The sequence below is a fragment of the Barbus barbus genome (genome assembly GCF_936440315.1).
Source record: "Barbus barbus genome assembly, chromosome: 39".
Taxonomy (NCBI): domain Eukaryota; kingdom Metazoa; phylum Chordata; class Actinopteri; order Cypriniformes; family Cyprinidae; genus Barbus; species Barbus barbus.
Window position 1 is genome coordinate 13,017,746 of NC_136717.1, and position 20,303 is coordinate 13,038,048.

At 37.3% G+C, this 20,303-nt stretch overlaps 1 protein-coding gene across 1 annotated transcript; it reads right to left on the reverse strand.

The window, feature by feature from the left end:
• Positions 1-1,177: 1,177 nt before the first annotated feature.
• On the reverse strand, positions 1,178-14,125 carry LOC306858995 (myelin-associated glycoprotein-like; the record flags this gene model as incomplete). Its single annotated transcript, XM_079399810.1, has 9 exons — positions 1,178-1,498; positions 1,671-1,725; positions 2,707-2,902; positions 3,053-3,319; positions 3,388-3,705; positions 3,797-4,156; positions 13,020-13,104; positions 13,191-13,209; positions 13,950-14,125. 9 exons carry the CDS (start codon positions 14,123-14,125, stop codon positions 1,178-1,180), a joined length of 1,797 nt encoding a protein of 598 aa, XP_079255936.1.
• Positions 14,126-20,303: the final 6,178 nt, after the last annotated feature.

Here is a 20,303-nt window from a genome sequence, read left to right on the forward strand (position 1 = left end):
TGCACATGCACAAACTTCTTTTTTCAATTTTTTTTTTAAAATACTGGCCAATAGCAAATACACTTGATTGGGAAATGAATAATTAAATGCATACACTACATGGCTTTTGCACAGATTTTCAATGTAATATGTTTATATTATTTATCACTTTTCAGTATTTGTGTTCTTTTCAATCACAGTAACATTGTGATTTTTCTTTACATCATTTACAGTGGGGAAAATAATCCCCTGCTGATTTTGTAAGTTCGCCCACTTAAAAAAAAAAAAAAAAAAAGTCAAATAAGTATTTGATCCCCAAGCAAAACATGACTTAGTACTTGGTGCAGAAACCCTTGTTGGCAAGCACAGAGGTAAGATGTTTCTTGTAGCTGGTCACCATGCACACATCTCAGGAGGAATTTTGGTCCACTTCTCTTTAAAGATCCTCTCTAAATCATTAAGGTTTTTTAGCTGTCTCTTGGAAACTCGAACCTTCAGCTCCCGCCACAGATTTGTACCCTTAGCAGAGAAACGGCCCCAAAGCATAATGTTTCCACCTCCATGCTTGACAGGCTGATGCACAACTTGGTCAAAGTTCAAATAGTACATTATCACTCATGGAAATTTGCAAAGATAAATAAAGGTGAATGTACCTTTTGAGAACAAAGCCAATATCTGTTATAACCATAATGCAAAACAGGCGGCTGGGGCATTATGCACTAATGCAACTGAACTCACTTCATTTAAAGAAAGTAACACTGACATTATCATGTTGTGTAGGTTCATATATTTCAATAATGGTCACTAATTTACATTTTTAATATTTTGACAAATCCTGGTATATGTGAGAAACTGTCATAGCTGGAAAATTGACTTTTACAAACTGAAGCCTTACAAGTGTGCAATTTTTATACTTTTTATTGTTTTTTTTTTCTTGCGTACATTAAAGCCCTCATGCAATCATTAGAGCTGACATTTAAACAAGAATGTTTATTAAGCGAGTAGTAGGCCTATTAAAAACAACAACAAATATTGTATAGGGACACAGTTTAAATTCTCAAAGAATGTTTATCTAAGACAATAACAGAAAATACTTTCTTTTTTTTAAGTTTTAGTTTGCTATAAATCCAAATCCAAATTTGAATGAATTAAAAATTGTTTATACAAATATTTGATATTTTAGTAGATTCACTTTGCTTTAGGTCCATATCTGCCCTTGTTTTGCTTTGGCTGCTGCTTTGCGAGGAACCTGGTAAATGTCTTCTCCGTGTGGCATTGAGGAAACCTTTCTGATCTTTGCCTCACTACCTTCTACATTTTGACCACAGTATCGGACCACAGCATAATCGGTAGTAAGCGAAGAGATGCCTCTGATGTCGTTTGACTCTGGACTGGTGTTTGTAAAGTTAATTGTTGAATAATGTAGGGGTTCTTGGTGATTTAGCGTGGGGTCTTCAGCTGATGACATCATAACTTTATTAGCATAATATGGATCTCTACTACTGTCCACTGAATCAGCCTAGTGAATGAACAAAAATGGAAACTCGTCAATAGAAAGCGTTTATGCACAAGAAACTTGAAATTTGTTGGTGGGTTGAAAAACTAATTGTATGTAAAAGATGTTTGGTGTTTGTGAGTTTGACATATGCATGAATGAATAGCATGTGTGTGTTTGATATATTGTAACATACCCCATCGTTCTGAATCAGTCCAGCTTTATCTCCCCTTTGGGTCCTGCAGAACCATCTACAGAAATAATTTATATGACACATAACTGCTTGTATCTTATTTATCAGAAAATTTTATTCCTCAGAGGTTTCTCTTTCATAGCTCAGGAGACTTTAAATATAGTGAAACATAAGGAATATACAGTAAGTGAAATTTAACTCCAATAAATATCTGATTTATTTCAGATGTTCTTTCTACAATTCCTTAGGTGAAATAAAAACACAAGAGACAGAATTGTGGACATAAAGTTACATCATAGATCCATACATCTATAAGTTGAATGTAAAACACCCAGATAATTTAATCGTAGTAATATCTGGAAGCGTTTTACAAAATGTTTATTTTGAACATCTCTGACTTTTGGTTGCAGACTAAAATCATCAAATCTGACACTTCTGTAATCTGAGACATTGTTGAGATCTCCTCTGAAATTCTAGTGGACTCATACAAGATTATTAGAGTCTTTTCTGGGAACTGGAAATGATTGGAAAAGCAGGAGAATTAAGCAATAGTCTCAGTTTGCTTTACATTTAACTCATTACTGTCTACAGGAGACCTCCTTTGTGATTTTTTTCTTAGGGTTAAGATCATACTCTTGTTTTTACATCAGGCAATCACTCTGTCTACTTACTTGTACAGAAGTGTTGTGACCCATAAGATTGCCATAAACAAAGTTCCAACTGCAATCCCAACCAGGAGGGAATACATGTTAAAACCTATTAAATAAATAAGTGACAGGAAACATCCTTTATTCTAGAGAGCAACTGTACTGATATCAATTAAATATTTAACCATGCATATCTAAATGATTGTCTATATTCAGTAAAAAAAAAAAAATCAGCAGTCTAGTTGATTTACTGCCATATCAACAACTAAAATAGATTAAATTGTAATTTACCTGGAGTATTTTCAGTGATGAAAACCAGATGAAACAGTTGACTTGCAGTGCCATGAGTGTTTTTACTGACACACTGCAGAGTGGATGTGTGTGTGAGAGACTGATGTAGAGTGATGGAGCTCCTCAAGCCTGTGCTGCTCAATCGCTCTTCACTGATGAACGTGTTTGAAGAGTTAGTGACAGGACGTCCAGACAGAAGCCACTCCAGTTCAGGAGAGGGATTCCCATTAACATCACAGAAACACACAGATACATCAGTTCTGTTACAGCTGGAGGAAGTGAAGATCTGAGGAGCATCTAATAGAGAGAAAATCGAAAATTGTCTGTGCAGCACAACTGGAAATATTTCTTGGTAACTTTTTTTTTTATTATTTTTTTTATGCAGTTTACATTGCTTACAATTACTTGGTTTAAATATTTTGTATTTTGTGTTCATTTATTACTCACACAGAATGTCCAGCATCACCGATGAGCTTTGGCTGCCATGTTGGTTCTGAGCTGTACAGTGGTACCAGCCTCTGTGTGTCGGGTCGGTCCTATTGAAGGTGAGGTTTTGTCCAGGCTGCAGCTGCTCCAACTGTCCTTCTCTCTCTCTGGACCAGGTGTAGTTAAACACTGCTGGATTTGCATCACTGCTGCAGGTCAGAGTCACTGAACTGCCCTCCAACTCAGAGCTGGAGGGAACCACAGACACGGCTGTGTTTTTAGGTGAATCTGAAGGGAAAAAAATTAGGTCCTCACAATAAAAGTCAAAATAATAGTTCACAACTAGCATCACTTACACTGAACATGTACTGTGGTGTTCTCCTGTGCTGTTTTGTTCTTGTCCTGTAGCTGGTAGGTTATAGTGCAGGTGAAAATAACTCCATGCTCACGGTGAGTAGCAGTGAAGTTCAGATCAGAGATGAGCTCCTGTAGTCTGCTGCTCTCACTGAGGGGGATTCTGGGAGTGGAGCTCCATGTGAGAGTTGGTGGAGGATAGGAGCAGAGAGCCTCAGCAGAGCAGCGCAGACTCACAGAGCTCCCCTCCAACACCTCCTCCTGATCCTGCACCTCCTTCTGCTCCACATACAGCTGCACTCTGGGTTTGGGGGGAGAGTCTGAAACAGAGAAAGTAAATGACAATCATGGCAACTTTTAAAACACTTTATTAACACATTTGTTTATAATTAAAAGGCTCAAATCACTCACTAATGACATCTATAGTGGAGGAGGGTTTTTCGTAGGTGTATTTCAGGCTGCCACTCACAATTCTGAAGAAATATTTACCATTGTGATTCGAACTAACATCGTTAAAGATAGTGGTGCAGTTCTTCTCGTGTAGTTTTCCAGTTATATTCCCACTGAAGTGACCAGGTTTGGGTTCTCTGGAGTTAAACACTTCTTCGCCATTCTTTACACCTTTGAACCATAATCCTGTCGCAGCACTCTCAGTGAGGTATTGGTCATGTTGTTTTTCAATCTCAAAAATGCAGTTTATGATCACACAGGATCCACTGAGAGCTTCAATCTTCTCTGGCAGACTGACTTTGAACTGTGTACAGTATACACCTTATAACACACACAACACAATTATGTAAAGCAACATACACCCTTATTGACTAGGATTTTCAGTTTACAAACAGACTTCATTAACATTTAAATTAAAATGAAAAATGTTACCGGTATATTAAAGCATTAAATGGGGACACTTAATTTCTAGTGATTATCGTCAATTTGATTTAGCAGATACTACTTAAACTAAACTGATCTAGACAATGACATCTCTGAATTCAATAATGAAATGCCTTAACTGAAAATTGAGTGTTTTAATCTTATTTTTATACATTACTGACACTATCCTCCAAATTGATACTGTTAAGTGCTTTGACACAATCTGTTTTGTTAAAAGCGCTATATATAAATAAAGGTGACTTGACTTGACTTAAAAAGATGAGAAAATCAATAAACAGTCTGTGTAGAATACAACATAACCGATTTCCACCTTTTATTATATTTATGCATTTGGTCTTTAGTGCTTTATTGTACAGCTTGTATTAAAATATTTCTACAATCAAACTTTAAGAGAGTTTAGATTTTAATGGGTTTTTTTTCGCTTTCGAATTTCTGAAATGAAACATAAGGAACACTATTCAAATAAAATTAAATGGCTCTTTAAATTTGTTGTGAGCATGACTCGCAACTTGGCTTGTTAGTCACAAACTAAATATTGTTTTTATTTTTAAATCAAGAATATATTATATATTGTTATTAATAATTTTAACATGAAATTGTAATGAAGTAAAAAGTATTATTTGTCTTTGCAAATGTATATTCTGTTTAGAACTCAAGTAAAGTACAGATTTCCCAAAAGTCATTCTAAGTATATTAAGATACTATTACTCAAATACTTCACATTTCTGCAATTAAAACATTTAGACACCTAAACATTCACAACTGACTAAACACATAGGTATTATGAAACACACATTCATGAAAAATGTTTTAGTTGTTTACTACATATTACAAATGTCTAATTAAAGAAGGTAAAGGAGAGACACACACCTTTTAAGAGAAAGAAAAAAATGATGATTTTCTCCGCTACGCTCATCTTGCTATCAAAAGATGGTCAGACCTAAGCAGAAGTGATATAGTCACATCTCAAAAATAACACAAACATGAATTATTGATTTTTGCAGACAAATATTATTCTAATAATCACTAATCATCTAAAACAAACCATCTGTATACACTGAGGGGAAAAAATTACAAAACTGGGTAGAAAGGTGTATCTTTGTACCTCTAAATGGTACATATTATTACCTCATTTTATGTAATGTTTTCACCAGCAAACAAAGTCAGTTTTTCATAAAACATCATTGCTTCATCAGTGAGACCACAGCTATTTGTAACACAGGAAAATTCTCTCAGATAAGGTGTTGAGTCAAAAGTACAATTAAGAGAGAGAGAACGTTTTGCTAAATATATTGTACAGGACTGTAAAGTGTCTTTTAAATTTGGAAAGCCACTATATAAATAATCATAAAAAAGTATATTATTAAAATAAAATAGATATAGCTGTTGGGTAAACAGTTCATTTATTATTTTATTATTATTATTATTATTTTTACTTGCTGTAAGCCATTAAAGCCTTTTGTGGCCAAGACTTTGATGTGCCTTTTATGCAGAAATTATTTTTATAAATAAAAGTTTGACACATGTTAACTAGGGTGTGACAAATAGTCCTAAACTCCTCTACATCAACACAAGCCCTCAATTTGTGTACAGATCAACAACAACAAAAAGAATAAGAATGGTTAACATTTCAGATAAACAGGTTATTAAATAATGTTGGAAGTGTTTTTTAAATAACTAAATAACTTATACTTTTGGCCAAACGACGCCTTTAATTCTTAATTAATAAAAAGTTTTTGAATATACAAACTTCTTGTAAACTTTAAATCCAGAGCTGTAGTAATCACCTTTAATATGAATTGTAGAGGAAGCAAACATGGAAGTGCAGCATAAATGATAGCAGGACAAAACAAGACAGAATAACAGAAGCCAAAAATTAATCTATTATGTGCTGTTTATAAACAAACATGAATGAACCGAATAAAACAAACAATCTAAAACATCAGAGTCAACACACCTGAAAATAAATGTAGGTCCTACTGATACTTACTACTTACCAGAGAAGGGTGGTAAAGCTGACTGTTGCAACAAACTTTTTTTTTAGACTGGACGTCTCTGTGCTGACACAATGCATGACTGATATTTGACTAATTACACCTTTATCTTTTATTCAGCTCTGGTTGTATCTATAAACATCATGCTGCTCACAAACAGAACAATCTATGCAAATATACTGAACAGTCAATACCTTCAAGCAAATTACCCTGGATTTGTTATACTTTCCATGATGGAAAGAAAATTGTGTAGCCTAATGTCACAGTGAGGTTATATTAATATAAATGAAGCTTTTACAAGATATTTTAAAGTTAATAATAAATAATACAAAAAATCAACCAGTATGATATGTTTTAACCTACAGTATTTCACCATTAGGTGGGATGGCAGGTTTTAACATCAAGAGCTGTTGAGGAGCTACAGAAGAGCCACTAGAGCTCAAATTGCTGTAGCTTAATGCTGAACATCATATAAAGGTATCAGAACACACAGGGCATGGCTTTTTGGCGTATAAAAAGTACAAAGGCTGTCACTGTACATTTCAAAATGTACACCTTTTTACTAAAGGGTGCATAAAGGTACCTTAAAGTTACATATTAAATGTGCACATTACTACCTAAAAGGTACAAAAGTGGACATTTGGAAAAGGTACTGCTTTTGTACCTTTCTTTCTAAGAAGTCAGAGTGCCCCTCATGACCCCTGTACACTGCCAAAAGCACCTACAATTGGCATGTGAGCATCAGAGCTGTATCATGGAGCAATGGAATGAAAGAAGGATTTATGCTCTGGCTCTTTTAGATCAGGTGGATGGCCGGCTACTTGTGCGTTGTTTAGAGATGGCAGAGAGATGCATTTTGGGCAAAAAGGCCGGATGGTGGAAACGTGTTGTTGTGACTTGGGCAAGGTTCTGCTGGGAAACCTTGGGTCTTGACATTAATGCGGATGTTATTTTGACATAAACTGTCTACTTAAAGATTGTTACAGACCATGTACACCCCTTTACAGGCCTTTTTTCAGCAGGATAATGCATGTTTCAGGAATAGTTTGAGGAACATGACAAAAGGTTCAAGGTGTTGCTTTGGCCTCCAAATTTCCCAAATCTCAATCCGATTGAGCATCTATGGAGTGTGCTGGACCAGACACCAGAGGACATGTTATCAACAATGTATAAGAGATTACATACAAACAGTGTTGTGCAAGTTATTTCCAAACTGTAATACATTACAGATTACTTGTTACTGTTATTTAAAAGTAATTCCTTCGCTTACAATATTACTGTCTCAGAATTGTAATGCGTTACATGACTCCTGTATTATTTTTGAGTTACTTTCACCAAAATAACTACAGAAGTAGAACTTAACATTCTAAAATGACAAAATGTACTAGAGCCCTGCCCTAATGACAAAGTGTTTATATTTCGTTCCGGCTTTTTATTAAGTTAATTTAGAAAAAACGTTTGGAGCATTTTTTGTTCATTAAAAACGTTTTTTTCTTTCTTAAAGTAACGACCAAGCGGCCAGCAGCAGACCGGCAGGCTGATCATAGCTTATGTTTGATAAATTTAGCCTTCTCAAATCATCATGACTTGCCTAAAATAAAATCTTTAGATATACTAAAACAGTTCAAGCATATAACAATGTTTAAACGTTAAACCTAGATAAATGTGCGCTGCATCAGTAGTTTGTGCGGAGAGTGGAAGCTAAAGCGCAGGACATGGAGGCACCAGCGCAATCAATTGCAATTTTTTTTTCACAACTTGCGCCATAATTTGATCATAAAGGTAAGAGTAATACATAATTCGTAACTGTAAAGGGTCTACTTTTATTTGTGTGCATTCATAATGTCAACAAAACGTCGTGCTTTTATCTTGAACAGGAGCACCTCTCAAAAATGAACTGAAAGACAGCGAATACATGCCACACAAACATGATAAATATATCTATCTTTAAATTGTTACTTAACAAAATAAATAAAAACTAAAACAAAAACTATTTAATATAATCGTTATCCGTGAAGATGCACTTCTCTCTAAAGGCGCGTCTGACGAGGAGATGGCGAATCCTTACTATTTCCCCCTGGACACATTCATGCTAATTACTTTTGCTGGGGCTTTTGCTTTATTGCATTTATTTGAAGCAGAACTCTTCAGCTGTGCTGACGGCTCGCTGCTGCTGCGGGACACTAAACACCGTCGAGCCGCTCTTGACAGTCGCGGCACGGACTCATGTTGTTTCCACCAGCGCAGTAAATTTTTTTTCCATCAATAACTGATGGATATCTAAAATATAAAGATAAGGAGAAGCCTAAAACAGGCCTGAGGACCGGCCCGCGTCTGAACTATGACGTGAATATTGGCCCAAAGCCCGGCCCTAGGGACATAAAGTCGGAGCCCGACTTTAAATAAAAAATAAATAAATAAATTTTACTGAATTTATTAGTAATGCCTTACACTACTGCGTTACAGCAATAAGTAATACGTTACTGTAATGCATTACTTTTGTAACGTGTTCCTCCCAACACTGCATACAAATATGTAACTTCCCTGCCCAACCTTTTCTTGTGACTTCTTTAAAATTGTGTATACTTTGTTCTTTCCTCAAAATCTGCTCCGAGATCAAGCATGCATTGACTCGTCACCTAATTCAGTTCTAAATAAACATGAATGTGTCTTTGAGAACAAACACAGTGCTGTTAAAATGTAACCATGTAAAACAGGTGTAAAACAGGTGTTTGTGTTTGGTTTTCCTGTGTCGCATGTGTGTTACAAGATAAGACGTTTTACAGCAGGTTATGTGGAAATAGAATGGAATATGTGGAACTAGAGTATGGCATCCATGAGGATACTTGAGCATGGCTGGGAAATAGTGACTAAAAGAAATTTTCGCAATCTACATTTTAGAGAAAATGTTATTTTAGTAATCATATCCTGGGTAAATAAAAGTGTGGTGTATGCATTAACTGATTTTATGCATATTTCAAACATTGTTATATTTTCCTTTTTTTCATATTTATTCATACAGTATATTCCATATGAGTTATTCTTTATGATTATTTTATTATTACTCCACATTATGTTGATATTACTGTTTTTATGCTATATACACTCAAGTATTATACATTTATTCTCTTTTCATGTTGTTAATTCCATACTCATATTCCATTGACGTAGTATTTTCTTTTAGATTCGACATATAAACGGTTCATCTTGTGTTTATAAGATAATGGAAATTTATTCTCGGTGAAAATATTTTGATATGCAAGGATGTTTTGCTAAATTTGTCTGCTCTTTTTGTGTCGTTTTCTAAGAGCAGGTATTTGCAAAAGTATATTTAAATGTCAAGATTTGCTGTTTCTGCTTGGAGGATATAAAAACCACATCCCCTATTTTTATCTGATCTTATCTATTGCTTGTGGTCATAAATACACTGAACAAAACGCAACACTTTTTTGTTTTTGCCCCCATTTTTCATGATCTGAACTCAAAGATCTAAGACTTATTCTATGTACACAAAAGGCCCATTTCTCTCAAATATTGTTCACAAATCTGTCTAAATCTGTGGTAGTAAGCACTTCTCCTTCGCTGAGATAATCCATCCACCGCACAGGTGTGTCATATCAAGATGCTGATTAGACAGCATGATTCTTGCACAGGTGTGCCTTAAGCTGGCCACAATAAAAGGCCACTCTAAAATTCAATTCAAGTTTATTTATATAGCCCTTTTTACAATACAAATCGTTGCAAAGCAGCTCTACAGGAATTTATCACACAGTTGTATCTGTGTGATAATTTATCACATAAAATGAGCAGTTTTATCTCACAGCACAATGCCACAGATGTCGCAAGTTTTGAGGAAGCGTGCAATTGGCATGCTGACTGCAGGAATGTCCACCAGAGCTGTTGCCCATGAATTGAATGTTCATTCCTCTACCATAAGCCGTCTCCAAAGGCGTTTCAGAGAATTTGGCAGTACATCCAACCGGCCTCACAACCGCATACCACGTGTAACCACACCAGCCCAGGACCTCCACATCCAGCATCTACCTCTCCATGATCGTCTGAGACCAGCCATCCGGACAGCTGCTGCAATAATCGGTTTGCATAACCAAAGAATTTCTGCACAAACTTTCAGAAACCGTCTCAGGGAAGCTCATGACTGCAGTTCGTCATTATAACCGACTTGAGTGGGCAAATGCTCACATTCAATGGCGTCTGGCACTTTGGAGAGGTGTTCTCTTCACTGATGAATCCTGGTTTTTACTGTACAGGGCAGATGGTAGACAGTGTGTATGGCGTCATGTGGGTGAGCGGTTTGCTGATGTCAACGTTGTGGATCGAGTGGCCCATGGTGGCGGTGGGGTTATGGTATGGGCAGGCGTATGTTATGGACAACAAACACAGGTGCATTTTATTGATGGCATTTTGAATGCACAGAGATACCGTGACGAGAACCAGAGGCCCATTGTTGTGCCATTCATCCACGACCATCACCTCATGTTGCAGCATGATAATGCATGGCCCCATGTTGCAAGGATCTGTACACAATTCCTGGAAGCTGAAAACATCCCAGTTCTTGCATGGCCAGCATACTCACCGGACATGTCACCCATTGAGCATGTTTGGGATGCTCTGGATCGGCGTATACGACAGCGTGTTCCAGTTCCTGCCAATATCCAGCAACTTCGCACAGCCATTGAAGAGGAGTGGACCAACATTCCACAGGCCACAATCAACAACCTGATCAACTCTATGCAAAGGAGATGTGTTGCACTGCATGAGGCAAATGGTGGTCACACCAGATACTGACTGGTTTTCGTACAGTAAAACTGCACATTTTAGAGTGGCCTTTTATTGTGGCCAGCCTAAGCCACACCTGTGCAGTAAACATATGATATGCCACACCTGTGAGGTGGATGGATTATCTCTGCAAAGGAGAAAAGCTCACTAACACAGATTTAGACAGATTTGTGAACAATATTTGAGCGAAATAGGCCTTTTGTGTACATAGAAAAAGTCTTAGATCTTTGAGTTCAGCTCATGAAAAATGGGGGCAAAAACAAGTGTTGCATTTATAATTTTGTTCTGTGTGTGTGTGTGTGTGTGTGTGTGTGTGTGTGTGTGTGTGTGTGTGTGTGTGTGTGTGTGTGTGTACAATCCAATTGGCTTTACAGGCAAAAAACCCAGCAGAGTAAACGTGATGAACAACATATTGCATTAGCGCTTGACAACCACAAAGTGTCAAAATATTTTTTGTGTTCATTTTGAATTATATATGTTGTTTTTTATTTAAATTATTTTGTTTCATAAAATGATTTGCTTATCATTTGCATAATTAATATGATTTAATTTGATATAATGCACATATGTTTGTAGATACATATATTTACATTGTACTTATATGTAAAAATACCTGCATGTAATTAATTTCTGTAAATACGTCTATAATTAGACTGTTGACCCTACATCTATTCCGTAACCAACACTTAATCTATAGTCAGACCACCAAACCTGTCCATAATCTTTCCCATATCCCCCCTCATAAGCAACAAAAGTTTTTGCAATACAACTTGAACATAAGTACATTGTATGCAATAATTTATTATTTTTTACATTGTAGTTAATGACACCTAAAGTGTGACTGCAAAGTGTGCTAATCTTTGTCATTGCAAAATGAAAAGCTATTTTGATATTTTAGGGGGTCATAAAATGCCCAAAATTCCAAAAGATTGAGTGCTTTCAATTGCTCCCAAAAGTACAATAATATCTATAAATTATTAATTCAAAATATTTGAAAATATACAACTTGAAAATATAAAACTGTTACGTTTCAATACATGTAAAACATCTTTGAATAACAATTAAGATACATAAGAAAAATATAGATTACATTTTAATTAATGGTTTTTAGTGTTATTAAACTTCAATTACTGCTACTTGGAATAAAGTTTTATTTATTTATTTTTTAAACATCCACCACCCTATAACTGGGTAAATCACTTATCTGCACCATATGTCATAAAAGCCTGTGAGTTCATAATTTATACTTAATTTATACACAATTTATGTTTTTTTGTTTACAGATTATATTTGGTTTACCCATGGGTCTCTCTAGCGGAAGTGCTCCATTTGTCAAGTGTGATTCAAACTGATTTTTTGATATGTTTAGAATATACTGGTATTGGTTCATATGAGAAAATGCTAAAAGAGCTATGACATTTTTCTTTATAGACAGCTGAAATTTATGGTTCTCATCAGAAAGCAAAAGAAAAACAAAAAAGCAAGCATTTAATATTGACTGCAAATTATTTTAGAAGACAACAAAGAAGAAAAAAATGTGTATCTGTCATCGGTTTACATAACAGACCATAAAACAAAAGGTTACATTAATCAGTAACTAGAATGACATACATGTTTTTCTATTCAAATAAAACCATAATATATATTTTTTTAATTACAAGTTTCTATAACTAGCCAATAGAAAACGCGTATGTATGTTAAAATAATTGTCTTATTCAAACAACAAAATAGATCTGAGTCTAATCAAATCTGCAAACTAATCACATTCATATTTAGCTGCCAGTAATTCTTGGTTTTCTTCAAGCTTTTTTTATATATCAGACATGAGATCCATGTGAAATTATGTCTTTCATATTGGAAATGTGCATTTTTAAAGTCCTAAGAGTACAGCTGATTGAAGAAGACAAAGGAGGAGATCATATGTGTGTTTGTGGTTTATTGTGTGTCACCTCTCTTAATGTTCAAAGTCTCATATTCAGAGGGTGGAGCGGAGAGCTGAAGAGAAGCATATGTGTCGACTGCCTCATTCTGAGCCTGAAAACAAAAATAAAAAACACTTTCAAACTCCGTCATCCTCATCATGGTGACTTAACATATCTATCATGAAATAAAAGACTCACCTGCAGCTTAGTCGGCCATCTGGAGGGGGCGATTATAGATTATAGGTTAAGAATAAATAGGTATATTAGTAGAGAGACATTTTTGCAACAACCTTTTCATATTATATTAAAGAATAAATGTGCCTTGGTTCGACATCTAATGTAAGAATATTCATACATTTTATCATCCAAGTGCTTTTTTGGGAGCCACTGTATAAGGCTAAAGCATGTTCTTGGTTTTTATAGGCATTGATTTTGTGCAGAATTGCAGTCTGAACGAATCTGAATTGCTAGTTACCAAAAGTCAGTAGCAGTCTGCAGATTTTCAAGAACTCCTCCCCCAAGCCCGCTGAATGCGCTGCCCATCATAGAGGTGCCCTTCGAGCGCATCGGGATGGACCTAGTGGGGCCGTTGCCTAAGTCTGCCCGGGGACACGAACACATCCTGGTCATTGTCGACTATGCCACCCGGTATCCAGAAGCCATACCCCTCCGGAAAGCCACCGCCAAGGCCATCGCCCACGAGCTGTTCATGCTCTACAGCTGGGTCGGCATACCAGCTGCGATCCTGAAATCAGGGAAAACCCTTTATGTCCCGGCTAATGGTTGACCTATCCCGGTCGCTCAAGGTAAAGCAGTTAAGGACCACTGTATACCATCCCCAGACCAATGGGCTGGTCGAACGTTTTAACCAAACTCTAAAACAAATGCTGCGACGCGTGGTGGCTGAAGACAGCCGGGACTGAGACCTCATGCTCCCCTATATTTTATTTGGTATACGGGAGGTTCCTCAAGCATCCACTGGCTTTACCCCATTTGAACTCCTCTTCGGCCGTCAACCCCGAGGGCTGCTCGATGTGGCGAGAGAGGCGTGGGAACGAGAGCCCTCGCCACATCGCTCCGTGGTCTAGCATGTCAGAGAGATGAGACAGAGGATTGACCATTAGTCTTGCCATTAGTCCGGGAACACCTCACAAAAGCGCAGCAAGCTCAACAACGGCACTACAACCAGACAGCCCAGCCACGGGAATTCCAGCCGGGGGACCGAGTGATGCTCCTGGTCCCCAACGCAGCCTGTAAGTTCTTGGCCACCTGGCAGGGTCCATATACGGTGCTAGAGAGAATCGGCCCGGTCACATACCGCCTGCGCCAGCCAGGTAGGCGAAGAACTGAACAGTTATACCACGTAAACCTGTTAAAAAAAATGGGTAGGGTCCAGAGATCAACTCGCCGCTCTTACAATCACGGAACACCCGGTTGTGGACCTCAACCCCCACCTGTCGGCTGCCTAGAAAGCCAAGCTGCAGCACCTGATCAGTCAGTTCTCCGATGCGTTCTCCTCACTTCCTGGGCAGACACAAATCCTCCATCACAACATTTGAACGCCACCTGGAGTCATCGTTAGGCAACGGCTCTATCGCATCCCTGAGGCTCGTCGGCAGGCTATTGAGGAGGAAATCCAGAAAATGTTAAAGTTAGGCGTGATTGAACCATCTCGCAGCCCTTGGTCCAGCCCAATTGTCCTGGTCCCAAAACCAGATGGCACCCTCCGCTTCTGTAACTATTTCCGACGCCTCAACGAGGTTTCGGAGTTCGACGGCTACCCAATGCCTCGGTGGATGAGTTGCTCGACCGCCTGGGAAGGGCCTGTTTCATTTCCACTTTGGACCTCACCAAAGGCTACTGGCAAGTACCCCTCTCTGAAGATGCAAAACCGCTTTTTCGACACCTAGTGACCACTGGCAGTACCGGACCCTTCCCTTCGGGCTACACGGGGCACGGGGCAACATGGACATCTTGCTACGACCTGATCAGGCCTATGCGGCAGCCTACCTGGATGATGTGGTGATCCACTCCGAGCATTGGGAAGATCACCTGGACCGTCTGCGGAGGGTACTGATGGAGCTCTGGAGGGCTGGACTCACTGCCAACCCCCGCAAATGCTCTCTTTGAAGCGAATTAATCTGAGCTCTCCTTTTTGCGTGATTCTTCCACCCAGTTACAATACTTATGTCACTGTAACTGTGTAAATGACTTTGGTCCCACTTTATATTAGGTGGCCTTAACTACTATGTACTTACATTTAAATTAATCATTTGGTACAATGCACATACATGTTTTTACATTGTACTTATATTTTTAAAAATACCTATATGTAATTACATCTGTAATTAATTTCTGTAATTACATTTATAATTACACTGTTGACCCATCCCTTACACCTTAACCCACCCTTAAACCAACCCATACCACCAAACCCGTCCCTAACCTTACCCGTATCCCACCTCAATAGCAGCAATAGTGTTTTGCAATACAGTATGAACACAATAAGTACATTGTACTTATTTTTTGATGTAAGTACATAGTAGTTAAGGCCACCTAATATAAAGTGTGACCATGACTTTTATTGTCAATATAGGGTGTGTCAATACACAATAAAACCCACCAAGTAAATGTAATATGCTAAACCTATTTTGTATTAATTATGTTCTTTTTAGTCACTTAGTAACATTATTTTACATTACGTCATACTTCATATGTGTTGTGCATCCACCGTACACAGACACATATAACAGCACACAACAACACGACCACCAGAGCTACAACAACAACTCCAATCAGCAGAGAAGAAAAAATCAAACCTAAAGAAGAATAAATGAGTGTTTGAAAAACCACTGATGATTCAGTAAAAGCAGTGCAAGGACGTTCTATCATAATCTTTAACAATAATGCGAGGGATGAAGAACAATCTGAAAAGTAAGAGATTGGCATTAGCATTCCCACTGAAGTCAAAGACTGTCACTCAGCCGATGAATCCCTGATTAATTTGTTTTCCATTTACAGACTAGCATTAACAGATGTTCAGTTTAACTTATACTGAATGACTATATATAGGCAGCTGAAGCAGTTGACTTGCAGTGCCATGAGTGTTTTTACTGACACACTGCAGAGTGGATGTGTGTGAGAGAGACTGATGTAGAGTGATGGAGCTCCTCAAGCCTGTGCTGCTCAATCGCTCTTCACTGATGAACGTGTTTGAAGAGTTAGTGACAGGACATCCAGACAGAAGCCACTCCAGTTCAGGAGAGGGATTCCCATTAACATCACAGAAACACACAGATACATCAGTTCTGTTACAGCTGGAGGATGGAGAGATTTTAGGTGCATCTGAAAACGAGAAAGAGAGAATGCATATAGATAGGTGTCTTATGGAGGGGAAAAAAACTGATGCCACAAAAATCCTACACTGAACGTGTACTGAGATGTTCTCCTGTTCTGTTTTGTTCTTGTCCTGTAGCTGGTAGGTTATAGTGCACTGTAAAAAATGTACTGTAAAATTTACAGTAACTTACTGGCAACAATTAGCCATTAAGTTACTGTGAATACTTTTTACAGTTAAGGTACTGTACTTCCATTTACAGTATTTTATGTATACACTGTGAAATCAAAAACAATTAAATACTGTGATTTTAGTTGTATTTACAGTAACTTACTGGCTAATTGTTGCCAGTAAGTTACTGTGAATACATTTTACAGTAAAGGTACTGTACTTCCATTTACAGTATTTTATGTATACACTGTGAAATCAAAAACAATTAAATACTGTGATTTTAGTTGTATTTACAGTAACTTACTGGCTAATTGTTGCCAGTAAGTTACTGTGAATACGTTTTACAGTAAGGGTACTGTACTTACATTTACAGTATTTTGTGTATTCACTGTAAAATAAAAAACAATTAAACACTGTGATTTTAGTTGTATTTACAGTATTGATTGTTTTACTGTAGAAGAAAAAAAATAAATACTGTGATTTCAATTGCATTTACATACAAAAAACAGTTAAGCACTGTTTTTTATGTATTGTATGCAATACAGTACTATAAACAGTAGATAACAGTTAATCACTGTAAATTCAGTTTCGCACTGTACATTGTAAATACTGTATCACTCTGATTTAATATTAGCCATCATTAAAAGAATCACCCATATTCTAAAACATTGCAATCAACTGCAGACAATAAGAAAATTGTTAAGTTATTTATTTAAAAACATTTGGTGAACAGGAATGACAAAACAGGTACAACATAAAGAGATAATGGACATTGGACAACATGCCATTATACCATCCAAAGTTAACGCACATTCTATGTTTGTAATGCGGCCACAACGCCCAGCGGAGTGTGTTAACTTTGGATAGTCTAATGGCGTGAAGTCTATTATCCCGCTTATTCTACTGTTGCTAAATTTAATTTACGACTGAAGAAAATGTTTACAAAACTAGGCTATTTCATTACAAGTTTTGTAAAGTCACAGAGCAAACTGTTACTAGTTCATTCACTAGTTCCACATGACTGGTTGCGATGACGGAACAATAATGCAAATTGATACAATACGGTCAAAAAATTTAACTACTTTGAAGCCGTGCAAATAACTGATTATTACCACATTCTAAAGAGCAATAAATAACACTATGGCAATATTGAAATAAAATAAAACATTGAACATTAAAAAATAAAATATTTAACATTTGCATGAACATTTAAAACAGAAAGGAAAATAAACTTCCCCTGCCACTTGACAAAGGTCTATGGCCTCTTGCATGCCCTGACCTTGGAGACCTAGAATCGTAGTCGGAGCCCTGAAATTAAAGAAGAAAACATTAGATCGGCTGAATGGTTTCGAAAACGGTAAAACTCAACTGTTTAACTCTGGGGGAGTTGTAAAATGAGCCTATTTCCAAAAAAAGTGGAGTGTTCTTTTAACAAATACAACTTTTTATTTAAATAATGTAGGCTACTAGTAAATTGTGAAATTAACATTTGGAAAGATTAATAAATGTTGTAGAAGTGCAGTTTATTAATAGTTAATGTTAACTAATGTAGTTAACTAGAGTTTAATAAATGGAACCATATTGTAAAGTGTTACCAATTTTGTTATACACCGATTCAGACATCTCGTGAGTTCAGTGTTGGACAGATCAGTTGTTTTAACCATTCATTAAATGTAATCGGTTCAAAGGAGTCATTAGTTCGAGAATCGGATGCGTCATTAGCGGACTATGGCACGCGTTTTATTATCCCGGGAGTTTAGGACATTGCACAACATTTTTGTCAACACAGGAAACATTTAATCACTGGATAGTTTTGTTTGTTTATTGAAAGTGTTTTTATTTCAGCTGATGCGGAACAATTTTCAGAGTACATAAGGCAACGTTTTTTTAGCACAATTCACATCCAGCGGTAATTCAGGGAAAAAATAAAATCTATGAATGCTCGACATCAGTGGCGGCTGCTGGTCTTTCAAAGAGGGGAAGCTCATTTTCGGCCTACATCATAAAAATTGTCCAATCAACAAGTCTCTCTCTCTCGTCAGTTAAGATAAGCTACATTATGTCTTGTTTGACTTTCTTTGCACTTTCCAATGACGTCTGGTTAAAGGGATGCGCTCAACCAGCTCACACGTTTTCTAAACACAAACACTGTTTACACACCTGGTATCGGTTGTTGGTATCGGAGTACAAAAATCATTTTTACGAGTACGAGTACATTGAGCTCAGTATCGACCTGATATCGATACCGGTATCGGTGTATCCCTAATAATTATTATTATTATCAAATTATGATTAATTATATTATACCCATGTATACCTATATTATTAATTATATTATAATTATTATTAAAGCTATTATCAGAACCTCACCTGTATCTAGTCAGTTAGTAAATAGAATTCCGTGAAGTCCCTGATGAAGGAGATTACATGGGGGTTCATGTATGAAGTCTTCCGCTTCACCACTCTCCCAGTCGTCTTGCTCATCTGCTCCTTGGCAGTGCACTTGTTGGAGTCAGGATTAATCCTGACTAAAAACCTATGAAAATGAGTATAGGAGTTAGGGGATGGGACAATATGTACACATTAATGAATAACTGTAAGTGCAGTGAGCAATGTAGAATCATACATAAAGGACAGCTGACAGAGGCATTTCACATCTCAACAGGAGTTAGCTTGATGGTTAACCACCAACCACTAAAGGAAGTCAACTCCATGTAGGTAGCAAGTGATGGCGGATCAAAAAGGGATGTAAAGAGGAGAATAGGCAAGGCAAGAGCTGCATTTGGCATGATGGGGCCCAAATGAAGAGCACGTAACATCACACTCAAGACCAAACTACGGCTATTCGACTCAAGCATTAATACCATACTCCTTTAAAGATCTGAGACGTGGAAAACAAATAACCTCCTGAACAAGCTACAATTCTTCAACCACTGCCTAAGACATATTCTTAACATCAGATGGCCTGAAAAAAATGAAGAATTAAGAGCTGTGGAGTAGAGCAAAGCAGCCTGAGATAGAAGTGGAAATAAAGAAACGAAAAAGGGGATGGATTGGGCACACATTGTGTAAAATGAATAATTCCATGACACAAAGCCCTACAGTGGAACCCACAGGGTAAACGTGGTAGAGGGAGACCAAGAAACACCTGGAGGAGGAGTGTCACAGCTGAGATGGAAAGAGCTGGCAAGATCTGGAGAAGCTGGCACAGAACAGAATGAAGTGGAGAGATATTGTCAGTGGGCTATGCTCCTTGGAGTAACAGGCCTAAGTAAGTAAGTAATGAGTAACTGGTTAGCAAATCACAACTGTTTACAGGACATAAACCACTCTCCTTGTTTGTTTTTTCAGGGCAAATCATATTCCCCAGACATCTCCGCATTGGGTCCTCTCAATTTCTCCCAAAAGGTTTTATGTAAAAAGGAAAATAGTATGTACATGCTCAACAGTCCTCCTAAAGCATTCAAGTTGTAAGGAGGCTTCAACCTACACAATTTAGATACTCAGATACTTTACACAACAGGGCTGGGCGATAAAACATTAACAATATGTATCGCGATAGACATGTAATCAATATCAATAAAAAATGCGTTCGATAAAACGTTACATATTTTATTTTTTTCTTCGTCAGAAGAAACCAGAGGTTGCGAAGCAAGTTTGGTTGCATGAACAAAGGCACTCACTCTCTGGTAACCTAGCAACGTAGGGAGTAACACGCTACCAGCCAATCATGTAACAGTTTAGTTGCGCCATATCGTTGTCTCGTGTTGGATTCTTCAGTAACAGAACCGGCGTGGAGTGAT